Source organism: Ctenocephalides felis, unplaced genomic scaffold (genome assembly GCF_003426905.1).
Source record: "Ctenocephalides felis isolate EL2017-DRISC unplaced genomic scaffold, ASM342690v1 CF-g0.4_SCAFFOLD_03570, whole genome shotgun sequence".
NCBI lineage: Eukaryota > Metazoa > Arthropoda > Insecta > Siphonaptera > Pulicidae > Ctenocephalides > Ctenocephalides felis.
The window spans coordinates 16,654,401-16,675,630 of NW_020539724.1; the positions used below are offsets into that span (position 1 = coordinate 16,654,401).

General features: G+C 28.4%; 3 protein-coding genes across 4 annotated transcripts; 2 read left to right on the forward strand and 1 right to left on the reverse strand.

The window, feature by feature from the left end:
* LOC113383466 (kinesin-related protein 4-like) lies at positions 1-9,908 on the forward strand. Its single transcript, XM_026621730.1, has 16 exons — positions 1-273; positions 362-596; positions 747-978; positions 1,117-1,322; positions 1,394-1,519; positions 1,793-1,928; positions 2,020-2,171; positions 2,451-2,653; positions 2,803-3,019; positions 3,161-3,248; positions 3,310-8,891; positions 8,955-9,066; positions 9,128-9,242; positions 9,309-9,430; positions 9,532-9,681; positions 9,777-9,908. The coding sequence occupies exons 1-16, from the start codon at positions 135-137 to the stop codon at positions 9,906-9,908; spliced, it is 7,947 nt and encodes a 2,648-aa protein (XP_026477515.1). The 5' UTR covers positions 1-134.
* A 4,268-nt stretch (positions 9,909-14,176) lies between these two features.
* LOC113382949 (ras-related protein Ral-a) lies at positions 14,177-18,715 on the reverse strand. Of its 2 annotated transcripts, none has more exons than XM_026621204.1 (5): positions 18,636-18,715; positions 16,827-16,991; positions 16,286-16,446; positions 16,017-16,191; positions 14,177-14,461 (listed from the first exon to the last, which is right to left on the reverse strand). In XM_026621204.1, the coding sequence occupies exons 2-5, from the start codon at positions 16,980-16,982 to the stop codon at positions 14,345-14,347; spliced, it is 609 nt and encodes a 202-aa protein (XP_026476989.1). In that variant the 5' UTR covers positions 16,983-16,991; positions 18,636-18,715; the 3' UTR covers positions 14,177-14,344. The 2 variants fall into 2 exon arrangements, with proteins under 2 accessions (XP_026476989.1, XP_026476990.1); XM_026621205.1 differs by lacking the exon at positions 18,636-18,715 and adding an exon at positions 18,493-18,508.
* Positions 18,716-18,939: 224 nt separating this feature from the next.
* Positions 18,940-20,332, forward strand: LOC113382890 (proteasome subunit alpha type-1). The gene is made up of 5 exons (XM_026621138.1): positions 18,940-19,095; positions 19,161-19,411; positions 19,478-19,637; positions 19,826-20,035; positions 20,117-20,332. Exons 1-5 carry the CDS (start codon positions 19,093-19,095, stop codon positions 20,324-20,326), a joined length of 834 nt encoding a protein of 277 aa, XP_026476923.1. The 5' UTR covers positions 18,940-19,092; the 3' UTR covers positions 20,327-20,332.
* Positions 20,333-21,230: the final 898 nt, after the last annotated feature.

Below are 21,230 nucleotides of genomic sequence, written 5' to 3' on the forward strand. Positions count from 1 at the left end.
ATTATTTATGGATTTGTACATAATATTATTTTTCTCCTTGTACTTTGAATTTGATCTTTCGGAGCAATTCAGATAATCCTATCAATCAACAGCGTTGACAGATTTTAATATTTTGTTGTAGTAGTCGAATCAAAATGGCAAATAATATTCAAGTGGCCGTAAAAGTTCGACCTCTTATTAACAGAGAGAAAATTGAAAACTTAAGCAGTGTATGGACAGTAAAAGATAATTTAATATTTCCCATAGATTACCCTGAACAGCAATATATATTTGGTTAGTTTTAATTATTATTATTATTATTACATATTAATGTACCAACTGAAATGATTATGAATCATGTTAAATTTAATTATATTTCTAGATCATATATTCGTCGCTGAAGATTCCAATGCAGAGGTTTTTGCAAAAGTGGCTCAGCCAATTGTGGAATCAGCTGTTAATGGAATTAATGGAACTTTATTTGCCTATGGGCAAACTGCCTCTGGAAAAACTTACACGATGATGGGCACGAAAGAAGAGCCTGGAGTGATTATTCTTTCTATATTCCATATTTTTGAGCAAATTAAAAATATTACTGGTCGACATTTTCTGTTAAGGTATATTTTATAATTGCAAATTCAGAAATTTTTAGAAAATGATTATAATAAGACTACGAGGAGAGAAAATTTGAAATAAATTTCATGCAATTAGCAAAGTAATGTTGTGTTATACATAAAAATAGAACACAGTTTTTTTTTTATCCACAGGGTATCATATTTGGAACTTTATAATGAAAAATTACGTGACCTCCTAACAAATGATGGTAAAGATATTAAGATCAGAGAGGATGTAAATGGTGTTGTTATTTCATGTAGAGAAGAAGTGACTAACTGTCCAAACCAGATGCTAGAATTTATGCAAATGGGTAATAAAAACCGTAGAATCGGTGAAACAAATATGAATGAACGAAGCAGTAGATCTCATACCATTTTTAGAATCGTAAGTAAACATGGCAATAGTACAGTAAGCAATGTAAATATGAAGATAAGGAGTGTATAAATGATTGATTTTTATATTGTTAAGCATAATAAAGCTATATACATTTATACTGATTCAAAAATACTCTCCCTTTTGTAGATTATAGAATCCAGTCCACAAAATCCTTCGGATGATGCTGTGCTACAGGTATCACATTTAAATTTAGTTGATCTCGCAGGTTCTGAGAGAGCTAATCAGACATTTGCTACTGGAGCAAGATTAAAAGAAGGCGGTCATATAAATAAAAGTTTACTAGCCTTAAGTTTAGTAATTAAATATTTAAGTGAGGGACAGGATAGTAAAACGTAAATACTTTTTTCACTTGCTTGAAGAATAGTTTGCTCTCTATATTGTATAATAAATTATCTGTTTTCAGATTTATTAATTACCGAAATAGCAAACTAACACGATTACTACAAAATTCACTAGGAGGTAATGCAATGACCGGGATAATATGCGCTATTACACCAGTTGCATTAGATGAGACACATAGCACATTACAGTATGTATACAATATCTAGTTCCTTATATATTTTATTCATATAAATAAAATTATGCATTATATTATTATTAAAACATAATTAATTTATTATTAAATATATTAATTATGAGTGTTATTTATTATAAAGCTAATATTTGTTAAAAATTATTTACTAAATAATCCCTATTATTTTATAAATTAATTGTTAGAATAATTATGTATTGTAAATGACTTAAATTGTAACTATTGAATTTTAATAAAGTTCTATTCTATTCTATTCTATTCTATTTTCAGTTTTGCATCTACTGCCAAAAAGATAAAAAATAAACCACAGGTGAATGAAGTTCTGTCTGAAACGACAATGTTGAAACGAAGGGAACAGGAAATAGCACAGTTGAAAAATGAATTAGAATTAGCGAAATCCAATGTGGTAATTAAGAATTTTGTAACAGAACCACCATTAAGGATAATTTCACTTCTAATATTTGCCTAATATACTTTATTTCTCTTTGTTCTTGTAGAGCACTTCTGATAGTATTAATCAAAACCTTATGGAAAGAATAAAAAAATTAGAAGAAACTATATTACTTTCGGGCACTTCTGTTAATGACAATAGTCAAATAACAAATCAGAAGACCAAAAATCGTAGACGCACATGGTGCCCTGGGTCCTCGTAAGTTCTTACATATTCTGTTTGAAAATGAACTGATAATTTAAAGTGTGATCAACATTTTTAAATTCCATTTATTTTTATGAAAATCATTTGTAAATTATTTGACACGACTTAGATATAATTAGTCAGTGTGAAAAACTTTCATTTCATTTTTGTTTAAAAATTTTATAGAAATTTCATTTTAATAACAACTTTTATAGAAAAGTGATCTCTTTGTTCTAAAACTAATTCAATATGAATTTCAATTTTCAATATGAATTGAAATATTTTTGTTGTTAGAAATTTAAGTACTCCCTATGAAGACTTTGAATTGGATTTGTTTACGGATCTGCAACTGGATTATCAACCACATATACCTGTTAGCTCAAAAATCCCTAGAAAAAAGCCACCTTTAAGAATTTCTACGTTATCAGATATATCTGAATGTGAATCTCGACCATCAATGGAATTATCAATTTTAAATCTCGATCAACTTACTGAAGGTAAGGTGCTTATATGTATTGATTGTTTACAAAATTTCTTCACATTGTAAAATGAAAATTATGAATTATCATTTTCTTTCAACATCTATCAATGTATCAAATTTTATGATAATAGTCATTTGCATTAAATATATGCTATTATATTTGAGGAATGGACATTTTATCTCCAGTAGAGGAAAAAATATGTTGCACCGATGACAACTTAGTTGAAAGAAGTTTTGGGCCTTCGAAGCATGATACACCATGCCGTTTGAAACGGTTGCTTGCAGAAAAAGATGAAGAAATAAAAGAATTTCAAGCTTTGGAAGAATTCCGTAATCAGGAGGTGATTGCAATGATGGCAGAAGTGAATGAGGTCAAACAAAGGTAATATTCAATTCTAATAAATTTTATTTGGTTAATTTTTTGGTAATTTTGAATTTATATTGATTAAGCTTATATCATATGTGATGATTGTTTTTAAAATCAGTTTTTTGTCAGATAATGGAAATTTGAATTTATTTACAGTTGTGAAAAATTGCAAAACACGATCATGGAAAAGGATAAATCAATTCAGGAATTGAATTGTAACCTTGCTCAATTTGAAACCCAAATGGTATGTAAAGAAATTGTACACTAATTTGAGAGAAATTAAATTAATCCACTTGATTTTTCAGAATTCTGCTACTGATGAACTCACCATGTTAAAATCTGCACATAATGAATTGCTTTGTCAAGTAGAATATAAAGAAAATAAATTCCAAACACGGGAAAAAGAACTTTTGTCTTTATTAGAATTAGCTACTAAAGAACAAAATGATACCCAAAAGCAATTAAAAAATGAAATACAAAGCAAAGATGCACGTTTGGTGCAATTGGAAAATTCTTTGTTAATTCTAGAAAAGAAACAAATAGAGCTATGTGAAAACATCAGTGATTTAGAGTCTTCACTTGAGAAGGAGAAAGGGTGCAATGCTGTACTGACAGAAATAATTGTTGAGAAAGATAGACTCATTAATCAACTCCAAGATGCTGCTCTCAATGCCAAAGATAATCAGCTAGAAATTACTAAACTACAAGAAAAAGTAACAAAACTTGAATTCTCGCTTGAAGTAGAACACAATAACAATATTCTATTGGAACAAAAAGTTGAAGAAAAAAACATTCTTTTAACACAATTTCAAGATAATTTTGCTTCATCAGAACAAAAAGTGAAAGAAATTCATGAACTTCGTGAACAACTTGCTGAATTGGACTCGAATTTCCAAAAGAGCCAAACTCTATTAAATGAGATGATGGAGGAAAAGAATATCCTTCTGACTGAATTGAAAGATGCGACTCGCATTAAAGAGGAAAATGAACATTTGCTTGAAAAAGAGATTCAACAGCACAATGCATTACGATTGCAGTTAGAGGATACAGTCATTGTGCTAACACAAAAGGAAAAATTGATCGAAAACCTTCAACAGCAAGATTCTATACTAAAATCCACTAAACTTGATTCACTAAATGAAGAAATTCATGAACTTCATGAAAAACTTGCTGAATTGGACTCCAATTTCCAAAAGAGCCAAACTCTATTAAATGAGGTTATGGAGGAAAAGAATGTTCTTCTGACTGAATTGAAAGATGCAACTCGTATTAAAGAGGAAAATGAACATTTGCTTGAAAAAGAGCTTCAACAGCAAAATGCATTACGATTGCAGTTAGAGGATTCAGTCATTGTGCTAACACAAAAGGAAAAATTAATCGAAAACCTTCAACAGCAAGAGTCTATATTAAATTTCACTAAACTTCATTCACTAAATGAGGAAATTCATGAACTTCATGAAAAACTTGCTGAATTGGACTCCAATTTCCAAAAGAGCCAAATTCTATTAAATGAAGCAATTGAGGAAAAAAATGATCTTCTGACGAAATTCCAAAATGCAACCCATATTATCCAAGACAAGGATAATATAATTGATCAGCTTCAAGCAAAAGTTACTCAAAATGAAGCTGCATTACAAGAGAATAAAAACATTATGTTGGAACAAGACGCACAAGACAAAGATCTATCTGTGCTATGTGATAGTCGTAAACTAATTAAAGAGGAAGTTGATGAATATAAGGCCAAAGCTGATGAATATAAAGGCCAACTTGCTTCATTGGAATGTTTGCTTGAAGAGGAGAAGAAACAAAATGCTTCGATACAAATGCAGTTGGAACATGCAATGGTTACTCTGGCAGAAAAGGGCGTAATAATTGAAAACCTTCAGAAACAAGATTCTGTACTAAATTCCACGGATTATAATAATAAACTTGATTCTAGTAAGAGCTCAGATAAATCAGTCACAGACATAAAACCTGCAATATCAAGGGATTTCCAGACTGAAGAACTTAATTCTGCCAGCGATAAAAACCCTGTCAATGATTTTATTTCTGATCTTGAAAGTTTAATTTCTATTGCAAAAGAAAAGTATGAAGAAGTTTCAATGCTATTGGATGAATTTAGTGAGAAAGAGAAGAACTCTTTGCATCTCCATGAAAAGGTTAAGGAAATCCAAGAATTAAATATAAAATGTCAATATGGTTGTGAAAAGTTGCGACAGGAATTGCAGAACAATGTAGTTAAAGAAGAAGTTAAAAGTGGTTTTACTCGCCGTGCTTCGGTGTTTGAAGATAATTTGAAAGTGAACAATAAACTATTCACCAATCTTTCTGATGGTTTGCAAAACCTGAACAATGTTGATAGTTCACTTCATAATTCCAAAGATATTTCATTACATGAAAGTGAAACTATTGATGAGATAAAGAAAGAAAATGTTTTCTTAAAGAGTCAGGTTCGAGATTATAAGAATGTAGTATGCATAGTACAAAATGATCTTCACATGTTCAGAAAACTTTTGATGGATTTGAAGATGGAATTGGAATTCAATCAAACAAATAGGCATTCATCAAGATTAACAGCTTTAATAAAGGAGGAAATTGACACAACCACAGAAACATCACTTGACTCTAAATTTTTATTGGCTGACAATTCAATTGGTAGTATTTTAGATGACACCGTAACTAATGATGTTTCACTCGTATACTCAACACCAAAGAGGGACTGGACTGAACTAAACGCTGCAGCTCCCAATTCATTTAGTACACCCCATAATGGAACTATGAACAACCTGCTTAATGCCCATGAAAATAATTTGTTTTCAATTAACAAGGGACTGAAATCTGAATTACGCAAAATTAAACTTAGATATTCAGAAATGGAGAAAATACTGAAAGAAATTGAACTCAAAAATAGTTCTTTGGAAATAAATTTGAAAAAAGTCACACAAAAAAATCATGATCTTGAGAATGAAATCGAAACTCACAATCAGAAAATTCAACAATTAAATATGGAGTTTGATGATTTGCAATTACAAAATGCTGAATTAGAAACTGATATAGAAAAATTAACATTGGCTAATTCCCAATTAAGCAAAGAGTTGGAAATAGCTAAAGAAAAAAATGTTCTATCAGACAATGAAAATAGAGGATTGGAACAGCTACAAAATGATATTTTCAAAATTGATATTGAAAAACAAAATTTGATAATTTCAGAATTGAAAACAGAAATAAAATCAATATCAGAGAAAAATGATGATTTGCAGATGAATATAAAAGACATGAGAATGAATTACGAAAAAGATATTTCTGCCAAAGTACTTTTAATTAATGATTTGAAAACAAAGATTTTCTCCTCAGAAGAAAGCCAAGGTCGCTTAATGCAAGATATTGATCAATTGCATAATGATCTTGAAGATCTAAAAAGAAACAAAATTAATCTAGAAGAACAGATTTCCCAAATAACAATTAATTATAACAAATTAAGATACGAATATGATGTTGTTCTAACAGAAAAAATTGATGCACAGAATGCTTTAGAAGAGGCGACCCTTGGATTCAGTAGTAAAACCATCAATGAATCGTCAATAGAGACTGAAATGGCTGACTTAAATAATCAAATTGAGATGCTAAGAAGAACGGTTCAGGATAAAGAAGAAATTGTGAAAGAGCTTCAATTGAAGAACATCGAGTTGAGTGATAGAATGGAACTATCCAATAAAAATTGTGACCAATTAAGAAATGAATTGATTTCCTGTGTAAGAAGGGAAGAATATAATGTTGTAACGGAAGAAAAAATCAAACTAGAGCATGAATTACAAAAGTCACTTGAGAGTAATGAGGTTGCAATGCGAGAACTTGATGAAAAAGTCAATAATCTAGAAATGTTACGGCAAGAAAAGTTAGAGCTGTTGAATACTTTTGAATCAATAAAAGCAGAATTGACAGAACAAAATATTATTGCCAAATCTGAGCTAGAAAGAGCAACATCTGAAATTCAAGTGATACGAAATAAAATGGAAAAGGAAATGAAAGGATTTGTGAAGGATGACTCGTTAATTGTTGAAAAGCTTTCATTGGTCAATCTGTATGATTTGATAATCAAACATGTAATGGAGCAGCAAATTGAAGTATTTAAGCAAATGGAATATAAATTGAACAAGTCTACTGAATGGTCTAAACAGCTGGAATCAGAAATGTCTTCATTAGCTGATGAATTGACGACAATAAGAAATATCAAAGAATCATTAGAAAATGATTTACGTCTGATGCAGGAAAAACTGCAAACTGCAAATGTAGAAATCCAAAATTTAAAGGAACACGGAGAAAAAGATTGTGGCCATGATGATATTGAGCAAGCACTGAATGATCTAAATGTACAATATAATGAATTACAAACAAAACATGACTCAATGGAGAGTTACTTGCAAATTCAAAAGCATGATGCTGAAAATTTGAGGAAACAATACGAAAATCTTAAGCAGGATTATGATGAAAATGTTATTAAATATAAACAAGTATGTGATGAGCATGAACTCTATGTACAGAATACAAAAGGTCAGTTGATAAAGCAGGAGAATGATATTAAAGATTTATCAGAAGAGTTGAATAATGCAAAAACGCAGCTAATGACACAATCGGCTGAAGCTGAAAAAAGTATGAAACGATATTTAGACATTCAACATGCCAATGAAGAGATTAATGGTAAATATAACAAATTGATGAATGAACATAAATCCTGCAAAGAACAAGTGAATGAATCTTTAAGATTATCAGCAGAACTAAAAAATGCTAATAATCAATTAATAATGCAAGAAGCCAAATTAGAAGAAAATTTGAAGGAGCACGAAAAATTAAAACAAACATTTGAAGAGCTTAGTGCCAAATATGATGTCTTATTTGTGGAGCACAAATCTTGCAATGAGCAATCAATTGAATATTCAAAATTATCAGAAAAACTTATAAATATCAAGGAAAAAAATTGTGTGTCAAACCAGGATTTAGTTCAAGAAATTGAAAATAAATATTGTGCATTATTAGATGAACACAAGAATTGTAAGGAATTAGAAATTAAGATGAAGATCTTACAGGAACAAACGGATACCTTAGTTCAAGATTTGCGTTCTGAAAAGAGCATCTTAATCTCAAAATTAGAAGAAGCAGAAAGAAAGCTTACTGAAAATAACGAGGATGATGATAAATACAAGAAAATGAACAATAAATTAAATAAAGATATAAAACTTTTACGATCCAAATTTGCAGAACTTAAGCAAGAATATATTAAAATTAAAGAAAAAGAATTTGATGTTGAAAGCTTCGAACGAGAGAACAAAAATCTAATTACAATGAAAAGAGAAATATCATCTGAATTAGAAGCAATCAAAATGGAGCGAGATAACCTTTCAAAAGAACTAGAACAAGAAATAGAGAAAACTAAATCATTTTTAATAAAAAAAACTGACATGCTAGAGAAGTTGCTTGATTTTAAACCGAATAATCACACAATAAAGAACTCCTGGTTACCAATAAAACCAAATTATCATCAAACCTTTGGAGAAATACTAACAACTTTTATAGAAGAATCTAATGGTAGAAAGGCAAGATTACTTGGTATGGAGAAATTAATTGAAGAATGCGAGCGTCTTAAAACAGAAAATACTACATTTGCTTCAAACATAGAGAGCTTGAAATCAGCTGCTATAGATAAAGAACATCAAATTAAAGAAATAAAAATTCAATTAAGAAATTCGCTTTCGGAATTAGAACACTACATCGAAAAATCACGCAAATTATCTAAGGATTTAGAATATGCCAATTCCTTATTATCAGAGGCTAACAAGGAAATTAATGATTTAAATGGATCAATTTCTCTTTTGAAAAAAGAGTTGTTCAGGTACCATATTCATTAACTTTAAAATATCCATAAATCTTGAATTGATTATAATATTATTTGCAGTGCCAATGAATTGAGCAGTTGCTTAAACAACAAATGTCAATCACTACAAGAAAAATTAAAAGATTTTCAAATTTCTAATGAACGCCTGCAAGATAAAATTCAAGCGCTAGAGGTCTGTAATAAATTGTAAATTTATTTCGTATCATTGAATTCATAAAAACTTCTTTTCACAGAAAGCTAAACAAGACAATTATGAATTAAAATTACGTCGCCGAAGTTTACATGATTCTTCGAGAAATATTAATGAAAAAATTGATACTGCAGATAAATCGTCATCAACAGAACCAGGTGAAAAAAATGCATGCTCCCATAAGATTTTAATATTTTCTAATCTATTTTTCCTTTTTATAACAGATGGTAAACTAACTGAACTTCAGTTGGAAATAAATCATTTAATGAGTGAAACTGCAAAATTGAAGAGAGAGAAAAGATCTATGATATCTGATTTTGAGAATAAGCTACATGAGACACATAAGGTACAAATAAATCTATCTATTCATATATATACAATATATATTTGATATATTAGAGTGGCTAATTTATTGAATTAAACAATATATAATTGTATTTCTTTCAGATCAATCAGAGATTACAAAGTGAAATAGAAATAAAGTCTGCAGAATTAAGAAATATGAATACTGTTATTCAAGAGCAGAACACTTTGGTCGAAAAAAGAAGAAATTATAGTTGTGTCGAAAAATGCGTACAAACAGAAGGCCTTGAGGAGGTAATTAATGCTTCATTATAGAAAAGGATATTTATTCTAAAAATTGATACTAATATTTGGTAAATCATGTAACATCAATTTATTTTAATCCACAGGAGAATTCTGAAATCAAGACCAAGTACTTGAGATATAGGCAACTGTGTAAGATGCGCATGAATGAGATTCAAGGTCTAAAAGCACAACTTGGACTTACACAAAATAAGGAAAATAATCCAAATCATCAATAATAAATTATTCTTTTTAATTGAGGAATGATTATAAATGTGATGTACATTTAATCTGTGATTAATGGTGAATGGTTATTTATATAAGATGAAATATCAAAGTATTATTTATTGAAAATTGTATGAATAGATTTAATTTTTTTATTGTAAGTAGAATAAATAATTTTTATAATTTGTTTAGAAATAATAAATTAGTTTTAATAATTAAAACAAATACTCTTCTTTTCAATTCAGTTCAATTTTTTTAATATAGTATGAATAGAATCATATTCTTATATTGAACGGTTTTGATTTTATGACTTGCTCAGAAATAGTAACAATAAATGACGAATGATTTTGTAAACTTGATATGAATGCATCATCACATAAACCCAATGTGCATAGAATAATTACAATTTGCATTTTAAAATATACAGTTATATTTACGAATACATATTTTTATATTATTTTATTTTATTATTTACTTTACTCATTTCATATTATCTTAAGATAATAATTATTTTAAATTATCGTGTTCATATTCAAATAACAGGAGCCAAATTTCCGATCAGATTATTATGCAATTTTGATGAAAGTTCACAAAAAAAATTTTTGCATATTGATATACATAAAGATCTTTATCCTATTAACGGTGTAATACTTATGTACTCCTAATAGGCAACATATATTTTTAACATAATTTCCATGGGTTTTATTCATATAATTTAAGACATTAATCCAATAACATAAAGTTGTAAAGTTGATTGATAAAGTGAGTATTACTTGTATACAAAGTCAAAAAAACAAACTAGTGGGGCGCATGGCATCGTGCCTTAAAACAAATTGTTGGAGCTTCCCGTACCAAAAATTATTTTCTTTATTTTGAAACATTTTTTTTTAATTCTGAACTTTTTTTCAAAGCAATCGTACTGCTTTAACTGCATAGTGACCAAATATCGAAGCGCGTAAGCGCTGCGTCGCCGTGTAACGGATAAACATTGGTACGTAACCCATAGGAATGTAAACAAAATTTATACTTATTGTTAAAATCTCTATAAAATGAAAAAATGGAAAAAAGTACTTGGAATACCGTCAAATAGAGGTCACCTATCTAGTAATTGTATCTTAAACGACGGAAAAGAATTATAATTATTACATAAGAACCTACACAATATGAGAATATAATATATATTCATACTCACAATTGCTGGTAGCATAATATACTCATTTTCATATTGTCTAGGTATAGTGTCACAATTCCTGGTGAGTTTTGTTGAGGTGGCATCACAAATTGTCCTGAACATTACAGGATGTTCACTAATTTCCACCTGCAATCCAAGAATTCTTTAGAAGCATCAGCAATAATATAACAGATTTAAATAAATAGAATAAACTTACCGGTATGATGTCACATAAAGTTCTTTTGAAAACGAAACTGTCACTTTAACTCAACCAATAAGATGGTACTGGAACTACAACCGGTTCACGACTAATGCGCTCGATGCGGCTTTAAAAATTCAAAGATTTGAAGTTCAAACTGAAGTTGGCATTGTATAAACTTAAAAAAAAACAAGTCTAAAGGTGGCTTAATTTAAACAGAACCTTATTTTTTAAGAAATTTCTGGTGTGTATGTGTATATACATATATCTAGAGAAATAAAAATTAAAGTATTTTAATATATACTAATTATAACTATATTAAATGTAACTATATATACTGATTTATCTGGAAAAAGCAATTCATATGATTCGTTTACAACTTCAGTGTTGTCTTAAAAAGCGTTACCAAAATTAAAAACAAAAAATTTGAATTCAAGTTTTTTTTATTACATCAACTTAAAATATATAAATTAAAGATTATTTAAATTTTTGTGCCAATAATTTATATTCGACTTGTAATACTTTTGTTGTTATAGCAAACTGCAGCATTGTTTCTTCGTCTTCTCATCCTTGAATTGAGTTTGACCATGCCTCGAAGCTTTTCGTCTTGTAATTACACTGATTAACTCATAAAATATCTAAATCAATGTAAAATAATAATTAGAATAGTCAATAAATTTTTGATTAAAATAGATGAGTGAAAGTAAATAATACAAATATACAGGACGTTACAAACACTCATAGGCCACTAGTCAACGATTAGAGTATTGAACACAAAGAAACACAGAAACAACTAATGCAATACAACGAATAATTTCTATATTCAAAAGATGTGAATGTAACTACTTATTAATTTTTTTCTGGATTTGGTCCCTGGAAAATTTGATCAGTTGTATGTATTTTATTCCCAAACAGCAGGAGAAAATTACACACTATATGAAAATAAAACGAATATGCAAACTGAGTCATATATTTAAAGCATTGATAATAAATAATACAATATCTAAACTATTCGAATTTTATATAACTTATTAAATGCTTTATAAAATTTATTTATCAGCAATCAATAAACATTTTTTATACTTGATGTTCAAACATATTGAATTATCAGTGATGGTACAAAGAATGTTTTTCGATTCACTTATGAGAAATGTTGATTTATATATGCATTTTTAATTTATGAATATCCACATAAAGTTTCAGGAGAAATGAAGATGGTACAAGAATAAGTAGAACTTTTTGGTGATCAATTCGAAGAAATGATTTTATAAATTGTAAATACTATTAACTGTAGTATTATAGATTCGAATGAAATAGTTTTGTAAAATTAATGTACACACACAAGAGCTATACAAACAAAAATAGACTAAAGCTAATGCATTTATAAATTTACATAAAACATAAATACATCTAACATATATTTTAAATTAATTTATTTCTCTAAATTATTGTAAATTGTAGGCTTAAATTGTTTCTTAAAAATACAACCAAGAACAAAGATAGGTAGCAGGTATAAGAGAATATTATATTAATGAATGAGAAGAGTATTAAATACTTTGAATGTTTTTTCAGCAATCAATTAATTTGAACTTGTAACAATACATATTTTAAAGATGCCTACAAATATACCTTTATAGAATTTAATGTAGATTTGTTAGAAATTTACCATTTATAATGTTAGTACTTACTTAATTATAATTTACATACAGTTTGAACATTCATACATAATCACTTGATAAATTTCTATATATTATAATATCAAATTACGTGCGCCTCCAGTTAAATATTTTACTACATACATCTAAAAAATTGTTGCTGGCCTTGTATTTCTGGGATATATTATATCAAAGTTATATATTATGTTTATATACTTAAGATTAAAATGCATTTTTAAAGCATTAATAATTAAAAACTAATGTGATTCTAATTCATATTTAAGAAGAAATAACGGCTCAAACTTGTAAGTATCTTCATAATAAAATCGAAGATTTGAATCAACAAATTTTAAATAAAATTTAATAAAAGAAAATTTCAAAAGTTTCCAAAAACTTAGTACAATCATTATTACATTATATATTAATAATTGTATGAACATTATTCAAACCTTTGTATCAAATAATAATAAAAATAAAAAAATAGAAGCAAACTCAAAAGCCTTTGAAAGCATTCCCGAAATGTTAATAATGTGCACTTATTCATTAACAAAATAAAATTATCAGTTAAATATATTAATTAATTTAAACAATAAATATCTGTATTCTAAAATAACTGGAATAAACTATGATAATTTAATATGAACAATCACTAAAATTAATTCATGATAATTAAACTAAACAAAAATAAAATGTAAACCAAATAAGTTATTTAAAATATATTACTTTCATAATTATAATAGTTCCTTCAAAAGTACATTACAAGTTTGAGAATCCGCAAAAGAATTGAACAATTAGAATTCTATAAGAAATAATATTACAAAACCAGCTAGAAGAAGTTAATATGTGGCAAATAATACAAAATTTATTGAACTATTACCACTTTAAAAAAATCTCATTTGTTAAGGAGTTTGTAAGATTTTCCAAAACAATTTGTTCACAAACAATATACCTGTGGTATTTATTCAACAAACTTTGTATAAAATAAAATTCACAACAAAAATATATATTAAAACACATAACAAAAAATATAAAGAATGAATACATACACAAAATATTAAATATTTATAAGTCATATGCATTACTGACACGTCTAGAGATTTTATACTAAAAACAATGAGCATTCAATTAAAAAATAATGTAGATGATTTTAATTATTTATAATAACATGATTAACAAATAAATTCATCACTATAAAATAAATCTCTAAACGTTTCAAAGTAGACATTAGAAGTCAAAAATATAAACTATAAATGTGCACGTACATAATAAACGAAAAGTTATACAAAATATAGATAACATAAATGGCAGCGGTTATTTGAAGTCTGACGTTTCTGATAAAAAACGCACAGATGTGCGGATCATATTTGTGATTATTTCTTTTTATTTCACAACTATCTTAAGATTGATTTGTATATTTAAATAGTATTAAATCAGTGTGCATTTAATCTTCTTTCGTTTGCATTTATCCTTGGCCCGGCCACCTGTTGCTTTGCTATCTTCAGTTTTCCGGGCACGAATTTCACGCATCAAATCAAAGAAAACCTGTGAATGATGGCATGAAACAGAATGCAACATAGTCAGACAAGGGTAACAGTACAAAAGCAGAAATAGATAAAAGCGTATGTCTATAGAGGTGAACACTATCATTTAAAAGTAACTTGAAGATTATTTCAGAAAGCATCAAACAAGATCGACAAATACTTTTGGTATTGTTAGTGTTTACAAATCCAAACATTAATTAGAAGCACAGTCAAGATTTGACAATAATCCAGATTACCCTCAGGATAGAGGATAATAAAAGTTCACACATATAAAAACCAAGATTATTATAGTTGTGAGTCAAGGAAAAAGGATAAAATTATTAATATGTAGATTTTAGTAAGAATAAATATCACAAAATAAACATGTTTTCACTTTTTCAGTAGTATAGACCATCAATTTAAACACATAATCCCCATAAATTTATTATGTTTGTCAGGGTAGTTTATGGACGTAATGAAAATAAATCAATTAAAATCAAGAATGTGCATAAATTAGATAAAGCTGCTATTCCATTTTTTATTTACCAGACAATCTAAGATAAACTTGTCATATTAAAAATTTTGCAAATAATAATTAGCTTATATTTTATATAATTCACTAATGCTTCTTAAAAGATAATAATAAGCTTAAATTAGGTAAGAATCTTGGAATTTAAGATGCCCATCTGTAAATACTTGTATATTGACACCCTGAAAATTGTCTCCAAACCTACATATGGTATGTACACCTTACCAAATGTAGGTTTTGAGACAACTTTTAGGGTGTCAATATACAATTTACAGACTTACAGCTGGGTATCTCGAATTTCGAGCTAAATTTACTATAATGACTGGACTATCTTGTCAATTATTTTTGGCCAGGACAGTACCAAAATTCCACTTTGTGTAAGGTTTTCAAAAATTTTAGGTTTAAATTGAATCTTTGCAATTAAATGTAATATAATTACAACTACCCATTAAATTTCTGAAAATGTCATACACAACGAGTATGCTTATATGGAATAATATATTATGCATGAGAAAATTGCCAAATGCAAAACGCCAAAAATTAAAATAAAGTATTCATTCACATTAGTATGTTATTCGGAATTATTGTTTTCAATATTACAAAAATTACAAAAATTATGGGATCTAACTTTTTGACTGCCACAAATACTAATTTTTACTAAATTAATTATAAGGCAAAAAAAACTATAAATTGCATAATTTGAGATATCACACAACATATAATCTTATAAAAAAACTTACTATGAGTCAGAAATTCTGATTTTGAATTAATTTATTCAAAAAACTGATTTTTATTAATTTATTGAATCATATTTTTATTTAATAATTGAATTATATTTAGTGATTATATTTAACAAATTATATTTTGCATAAAGATCTCTATCCCCAAGTTCTGGGATAGCATAACTATAAATTGCCATCCCAGTTTTGATATAAAAAACTTAGTCTCCTTATTAACGGCATTAATTTTACCTTTTTTTATATAGTACTCCCAAATTAGTAAATAATTTCTAAATCTATAATTTTAATGATATATAAAAAGCACAAACCTTATCAACATTCTCTCTAGTCTTTGCTGATGTTTCCACATATGGTACATTCCATTGCTCTGCTCTTGCTGTACAATCAGCCAGCGATACTTTCCTTTTGTCATTTAAATCACATTTGTTTCCCACCAGAAGAAAAGGTATACTTTCATCATTTTTTACACGCAAAATTTGATCCCTGAGTAAAAAATTTTATTTGAACTTCAAACATTACATCATATTATTACACACAGAACTTATTCTGTAATATTTGTTATGTTTTTATTATCTACCTGAATTCTTGTGTAGCTTGAAAACTTTCATCTTCAGTTATGGAAAACACACACAGAAAGCCTTCTCCACTGCGAAAATAGTTATCACGGATAGCAGCGTAGTCTTCTTGACCTGCCGTATCCAAAATATCTATTTGAACTTCTTCACCATCTAAAACTACCTAAAATAAATAATATAAAGTCGTTTAAAAAGCCTTAAATTTGATGAAAACTGCAGTTTGAATCAAATATAGTGTTCATCTTATGGAAGAACTGGATATCCTGTCAAATCTTTTGATGAACTTTAATCATTTTAATACCGGTACTATAGTATTAGTTAGACATACTACACACTTATTATTAACACTATTCGCAAGTTTCAGTACAAGAATTTTGAATTAGCATGAATTCATAATCAAAGAAAGTTTATTACAAATTCCATCACAAAATGACTTTCTCTATATAATTTATTTAACTATTGCTATCAAATTAAATAAGTAACTAAATCAACAATAGTGAAACAACACTAATCTAAGATGCAAATCTAGGATGAATTTTTTACCTTTTTTCTATAGCTATCTGCCTTAGTAGGTTCATAATCTTCTACGAATTCATCGTACATGAATTGTAATGTCAGAGCACTTTTACCAACACCTCCACTGCCTACCATAATAACTTTATGCAAGGCAGGCGTTTGATGGCCTGTTTTTTTCGACATTTTGTTACACTAAAAATAGTAAAATAATAGTTATATATTATATTAATTGTAAATTACAATAAAATAGTAAACCTCATATATTTTCCTATAAATCAAAATTAAATTCAACTAGTTGGGTTGGTATTTACCCTTGAGGCAAGTTACATGAACTTCCCGATATGTATAAATAATCGACTTAATCAAAAAAAAATGTGTAAATAATATACTTCATCAATCCTACTTTAAACTAGCTGTAAGTGGAATTCTGTCTTGAGGCAATTATGGCATCGTGCCTTAAGGCAAATTGCTGGAACTTCCCGCACCGTAACGAAATGTTCGAGGAATACTGAATGTTTTCAAATAGATTATTATAAATATTGTAACATTGTCTAATATTTATAAGAATTATATAAACCGAATTGCAGAGTTGAAATTATTTTTAAAGTATATTAGAACTATAGTCAGAATTAAAAATAAAATCTGAAATATTTTCGATATACAAAATACAAAAAAAAAAAAAAAAAAAAAAAAAAAAAAAAAAAAAAATTGGAACAAAATTTTTTTTTCAAAATCAATTATTTTGTTAAGACAAGCAGAAAGTTCTTTGAATCATTTAAATCGGACGCTTAGTTCTCTCAAAAACTGCCATTTTTTACATATTTAGCTCCGTATCTTCGAAATGGCTGGGCCTGCCTTTGCCAAAAACTAACAAACACTTCTCCCAATCATTACTAATTGAATGTTTTTTAGATCATTCAAATCGGATACTCCGTTCGCTCAAAAATTCGATTTCTATTTTCTGCACTCTTTGCTCCGTATCTCCGAAACGGCTGGACCTGCCTTTGTCAAAAACTAATCAGCTCTTTTCCCAATCAATAGGAATCGAATGTTTTTTGAACCATTCAAATCGGTTGATCCGTGCGCCCTAAAACGTGACTGGAAATTTGTATCCATACATACATACACACACACACACACACACACACACACACACACACACACACACATCCATTTTTTCTGAGGTATGCCAAAACGTTCAGAAACCTTCAAAACGTCGAGAAATGTAAAAATTTTCAATTCCGATTTTCGGCCCATTACAATAACTTACCCTACGGGAAGTTAATAATATATAGTACAATTTTAAAAATACAAGAGGTGTATATTCTCAAATAATAAAAACAAATATAGAGTCAAGATTCACTAAGTAAACACGAACATAACGTTAATTAGTAATAATATAATTCCAGGATATGAGTCATACAAGCAAATTGTAGATAAAACAGTAAAAGGCGCTCCCTTTAATACATATAATAATAAAACGTGCATCACGTCGTCTTATGACATTAATTTGAATATCCTCCAACCGTGACCGAATTTTAGAAAACCCTCACATAAATTGATAATAAATGTGCAACTCTCACGCAATTTGTAAAACACGCTAGAAACACATCACACAATAACAAAAACACGATACTTATTAACAAAATTCATATATTCATAGAACTTGTGATTTTATATGGATATTACACACATTTCACTTAAATATCATTAGTGATAACAATTGTGAGAACTGGAGGCGTTTCCTCTAAAACAAACCAGTCAATGACCTGTTTATTAATTTTTAGCGGGCACATATCGAAATACTCATTGTAGCAACTATTTAAAACTACTTACACTGTAATATAGCAATAACACACAAAATAAATATAAGATATCTTTATTCTAATTCAAGCGCTAAATGACAATCATTTAACACCTAATGTCAAAAGAACCATTCATGTAAACGAACGCTTAACATTCTTTAGTGTTACCATATTGAAAATAATTCCCCAAACAAACACTATTTTTATCAGGAAAAAAGCCAAAATAAATTTTATGTAAATGTAAATTATTAATTATTTAGAGAATTCAAAAAGAAACGCATTGAATCCTGAATTGTTAATTCTAGAATATATATATATTTAATAAATTTTATAACAAAATCCATTCTGCACTGTCAACATGTCAGTTGTGTCAATATGGTGTCAATGACATAGCCAAAAACCGGTGACAATAGTGACTGATAGTGACTCTCAAGAATTTTGGGAAACGTTTGATTACCCAGAAGTAATATATACATAAAAATAGCATCATGGTACGTATATAAATCAAAAATTTTATCTTCAATGTAAATAGTTCTAACTTAACAATCAATTTTAGTTCCGCAATCAATATGATAGCGATGTTACCGTTTGGAGTCCTCAAGGTAGGATACATCAAGTCGAATATGCGATGGAGGCAGTTAAGCAAGGCTCTGCAACGATAGGCCTTAAAAATAATGAAATAGCAGTGTTATTAGCTTTTAAAAGAGCATCATCAGAATTATCAGCTTATCAAAAGAAAATTATAACCATTGATGATCATATAGGAGTTTCAATAGCAGGATTAACAGCTGATGCTCGAATGTTAAGGTACATTCATTATTTACTATCATTTGTTTATCCAATATGTTTTTTATATTAAAACTTTTACCACAGTCGATACATGCGATCTGAGTGCTTGAATTTTAAATATGCACAACAAGAACCACATCCTGTAGGCCAACTTATTTCTCATTTGAGCAGCAAAATGCAAGTTTGCACACAGCGTTATGATCGCAGGCCCTATGGAGTTGGATTACTGATAGCTGGTTATGATGTATGTAAACAAATAAAACTTGTAAAACCATATAATTCATCACTGAATGATTTTTGATAAAAAAAATTATTTAAAACTTATTTACATTTACATAATCATGTTCAGTTTTTATTAATTACATTATTTTATTCTAACATTTATTGTACAGTGTATTGTTTTTGTGACTTACACAACATATGATTTTTTAGGATAATGGTCCACATATATATCAAATTTGCCCTTCTGCCAATTATTTTGAATGTAAGGCTATGGCAATCGGCTCAAGATCCCAAAGTGCACGTACATACTTGGAGAAATTTTTGGACAGCTTTAAAACTTGCACAAAGCAAGAACTTCTGAAACATGGTCTTAAAGCTCTTCGAGATACTTTGCCAAATGAAATTGAATTGAATACTAAGGTAAAATTAATATACTACATATACTAATCTTCATTATATATAATATATCCAATTCCTAAATATTATATTTACATTTTTCAGAATGTTTCAATTGGTATTGTGGGAAAAGGATTAAAATTCAATACACTCTCAGAGAGTGAATTGCAAGTATATTTATCAGACTTGGAAGGAGATGGTCCACGTCGTCCTCCACCAGAAACAGCAAGTACAACAGGGACCAGCGAAGTAGGAGAGGGTGAAGGTGAACCTCCTGCAGCACCCACAAGTACAGAAACTATGGATACAGATTGAAAATTTGAGATAGGCAAGAATTATCTCATTAAACAAATTCATTTTGATACCTTTCTTCTTCTATGTAAAAATGTAATGCCCTGACTACATGCTTGTTTTAAAACTGCAACATGTAGTCAGGGCAAGTACACTTTAGTGGTAAGACAAAAGCGATATTTTCTAACTTTGTTGTCTATAATGTAATGTTTTTAATGAATATATAAAATCTTGCAATTATGCTCTAAATTGATTATCCACCTTAATAAATTTTTCAGATTTTTTCATATGAAAGCCGAATAAATCTGCTGACAAATTATTGCTAATAATATTAAGAACAAGTAAAGTAACTAACTATAAAACGTAGGTTTTGGTAATATGAATACAAATTTGTGCTAGAGTACAATAAAAAATTGCAATTTTTTCATTACTATGAAATAGATATTTCTCTCTAAATAGTAATTAGTGATAAGTAGACTGAAAACTTGGTAAAAAGTACACAATATTATGTGCGTATTTAATTGAAAGTTAAAGTGATATGTGTAAATAATGGACAAAAAAAATAAACGTAGACATCGATATTTAGCAATGTTTAAAATTACTAAAAATAAGATAAAATTTTGAAATTTTGACACAGTCCATTATTCTTGACTTTAAATATATTTTTATTATTTAATACCATGACCTCTCTCTATACAAGTTTTTTCAAAATGATAAAAAAAAGTTTCTTTTGATGAAAACTTATTATCAAAAACTAGACTTTCCAATGTACCTTTCCCAACTGATATCTTTTCGAACGGTTTTTAAAATCGGTTCAGGATTTGTTCACGAAAAATTGTGCGCTTTTCAACAAATTATAAAAAAAAACAGCTTGGCCGATCGTTAGCAAAACCACCTGAGTCCTTAAAATGGCTTTTAAATGTTTGAA